General features: G+C 52.1%; 2 protein-coding genes across 2 annotated transcripts in view; one reads left to right on the forward strand and one right to left on the reverse strand.

Moving 5' to 3' along the window:
* Window positions 1-33, reverse strand: part of Pmar_PMAR027516 (dna polymerase alpha catalytic subunit, putative) — a gene marked incomplete at both ends in the record, with an annotated part of 463 nt that extends 430 nt beyond the window's left edge. The window contains one exon of the mRNA XM_002781020.1: window positions 1-33. Within this exon, the coding sequence (XP_002781066.1) occupies window positions 1-33 (33 nt within the window).
* A 134-nt stretch (window positions 34-167) lies between these two features.
* On the forward strand, window positions 168-2,316 carry Pmar_PMAR027517 (1-pyrroline-5-carboxylate dehydrogenase, putative). Its single transcript, XM_002781021.1, has 8 exons — window positions 168-335; window positions 379-547; window positions 606-697; window positions 799-892; window positions 945-1,032; window positions 1,083-1,225; window positions 1,266-1,397; window positions 1,448-2,316. Exons 1-8 carry the CDS (start codon window positions 196-198, stop codon window positions 2,246-2,248), a joined length of 1,659 nt encoding a protein of 552 aa, XP_002781067.1. The 5' UTR covers window positions 168-195; the 3' UTR covers window positions 2,249-2,316.
* Window positions 2,317-2,595: the final 279 nt, after the last annotated feature.

Below are 2,595 nucleotides of genomic sequence, written 5' to 3' on the forward strand. Positions count from 1 at the left end.
TCATCGACGAGACCAAGGAGAATGAGCGTGTTTCTGACGTGGATGTTGGCAACTACGGTTGGAAGAGCCTCTATGCTGTGGTCAGTCCCCTACCAAAATGAGTCCACCCCATAGTTTCTATTTTTTCTGGAGGACTGTCGAGTTTAGATGGCCTTTCAATTTGTTTGCTAGTGTTAGTTCATTCACTCTCGCACTATGTTGATTTCACCCTCGAGGAGGTTCGTGTCCATGTGGCACGTGGCTCGTTCAGTTCGAGCCTTCACTTCGGTGACCGGAAACAACCTCGATTTCATCAATTTTGATCCTTACAAGACCGAAGGGGAGGCAGTCAAACTGTAAGTCCTGTTGTTATCGTTTGGGATCCGTTTTCTTCGGCAGCCATAATTTTTTGAACGGAAAGTGGGTGCATACCGCGAAGACCACGGACATTGTAGACCCCCTTACTGGAAAGCCCATGCTGAAAATGCCAAACACAAGTGTCAGTGAGCTCGACCCATTCGTCAAGTCCATGCGAGCTATCCCCAAGAGCGGTCTCCACAATCCCCTGGTAAGACCACCTTGACAGATGCATATCGTCTCAGTGAGTATTGGACTCACCCTCTCAGCGTAACGTAGAGAGGTACCGTCTGTACGGCGACATTTCACACAAGTTGGCGGCTGAGCTCCGCAAGAAGGAGGTTATGGATCACTTCGCTAAGTACGTGGTTCAATCGTTTTCCCTCATTGCTTTTTCCATCTCGGGCAAGTCGTACTAGTGTTGATGACTTGGTAGCTGGGCCCACTGATCGCTGTTTGCAGGTGCATTCAGAGAGTAGCCCCCAAGAGTTGGGCTCAGAGTGTCGCTGAAGTGGACATAGTCCGTATATTCCTGGAGAACTTCTCGGGAGACCAGGTCGGCTGCCTATATTCTATCGCCTCTATCAGGTCCGACTAGCAGCTGTCAGGTCCGATTTCTCGCGCGTGGGTTCACAGTTTCTGGAGACCGAGACGGTCAGCAGAGTCAGGGCTACCGATGGCCATACGGCCCAACAGGTGGGCCCTTCCTTGTCATCACCATGTGTGTTGAATTGTTTATTCATCAGCTCTGATCGCCCCTTTCAACTTTCCCCTTGAGATCCCGGTACTACAGCTCATGGGGGCGCTTTATATGGGTAACCATGTCACATTGAAGTGTGCCTCGATGACATCGATGGTCATGGAGGAGTGGCTCAGACTCATGCAAAAGGTGGCTCGGTAGGGCTTCGGTAGCTGAGAGCACTCGATAGGTCGGTGCTCCATCAAGTGACGTTAATATGATACATTGCGGCGGTAAGGTGGCCGAGGCTCTCCTCATGGACGGAAAACCACGCGTGACGCTCTTCACTGGCTCCAGCGTGGTCGCAGAGAGGTTGGCTACGGTAAGGCTGCTCTCATGGAAGATCTTCACTGTGCGCTGTTTGTCTGCTAGGTCACAGCCGGGCGAATCAAGATCGAAGATGCTGGGTTCGATTGGAAGATCCTTGGTCCTGTTCGAAACATTTCGTCACAGCTTGAGCACGTCGCGTGGACATGCGATCAAGATGCTTACGCTCACACTGGGCAGAAGTGCTCCGCTCAGAGCATACTGTTCGCTCATCACGACTGGGTGGAAGCCGGCATCTTCCAGAAGATGGGTCAGATAGCCAGAGAGAGGTCCTTGGACAATCTCACAATCGGTCCCGTCCTCAGCCACACTACGGCTGACATCCAAAGTCATCAGGAGGAGCTCTTGAAGATACCAGGCGCTAAGGTCCTGTTCGGAGGCAAGCCATTGATCGGGCACACTATTCCCCAATGTTATGGGGCCTACGAGCCCACCGCCGTGTTCGTTCCTCTCGAGGAGCTAGTCAAGCCTGGACACTTTGAGGTATGTACTAAGGAGATCTTTGGACCTTTCCAAGTGTGCACTGAGTGGAAGAGTGATCAGTTGAAGCTCGTCTTGGACGCTACTGAGAGGATGAGTGCCCACCTCACAGCCGCGGTTGTTAGCGATGATCCACAAGTCAAGAACGCCATACTCGGGGTCACTGTCAATGGGACGACCTACGCTGGCGTCAGAGCTAGGACCACTGGAGCCCCTCAGAACCATTGGTTTGGTCCAGCTGGCGATCCGAGGGCTGCTGGGATTGGCAGCCCTGAAGCGATCAGATTAGTGTGGAGCTGCCATCGCGAAATTATTCAAGATGACGGTGGCGTGCCGGAAGGGTGGGTGCGCCCGACACCGTCCTAGATTGCACGATGGATCAAAAGACGGTAGTGGTCGATCTGATTGTTGAACATGATGGAGAGGTTTCTTTGATAAGTAGAGTTTTTGCCTTCAAAGTGTATGCGCATCCTATCGGGAGAAAAGGAAGTGTCCCGGCTGACGATGGCCTCGGCCTGATAGTAGCATTACTGGCTCGTCTAAACGCTCATTGGAAGGGCATCTCGTGCATGGGTGTTAGTCTTATACTAGTACCAGTATGACTAGTAGTCTACTCAAGCCGTATTTTTGACGTAGACTTGCCCCCACACACGAGTAAATGCATGGCGTTACGAGGCGATAACCAGTCGTGGGGTGCCGAATATGATAACCCC

Source organism: Perkinsus marinus (assembly GCF_000006405.1).
Source record: "Perkinsus marinus ATCC 50983 genomic scaffold scf_1104296943706, whole genome shotgun sequence".
NCBI lineage: Eukaryota > Perkinsozoa > Perkinsida > Perkinsidae > Perkinsus > Perkinsus marinus.

What these genes read in the sequence shown, in the direction of transcription:
- Pmar_PMAR027517 (XM_002781021.1), top strand. Translation starts at nt 196, where the DNA reads ATGTTGATTTCACCCTCGAGGAGGTTCGTGTCCATGTGGCACGTGGCT. An exon ending in AGAACTTCTCGGGAGACCAG is followed by an intron (nt 893 to 944) that starts GTCGGCTGCCTA and finishes AGCAGCTGTCAG; the next exon opens with GTCCGATTTCTCGCGCGTGG. An exon ending in ATGGCCATACGGCCCAACAG is followed by an intron (nt 1,033 to 1,082) that starts GTGGGCCCTTCC and finishes TTTATTCATCAG; the next exon opens with CTCTGATCGCCCCTTTCAAC.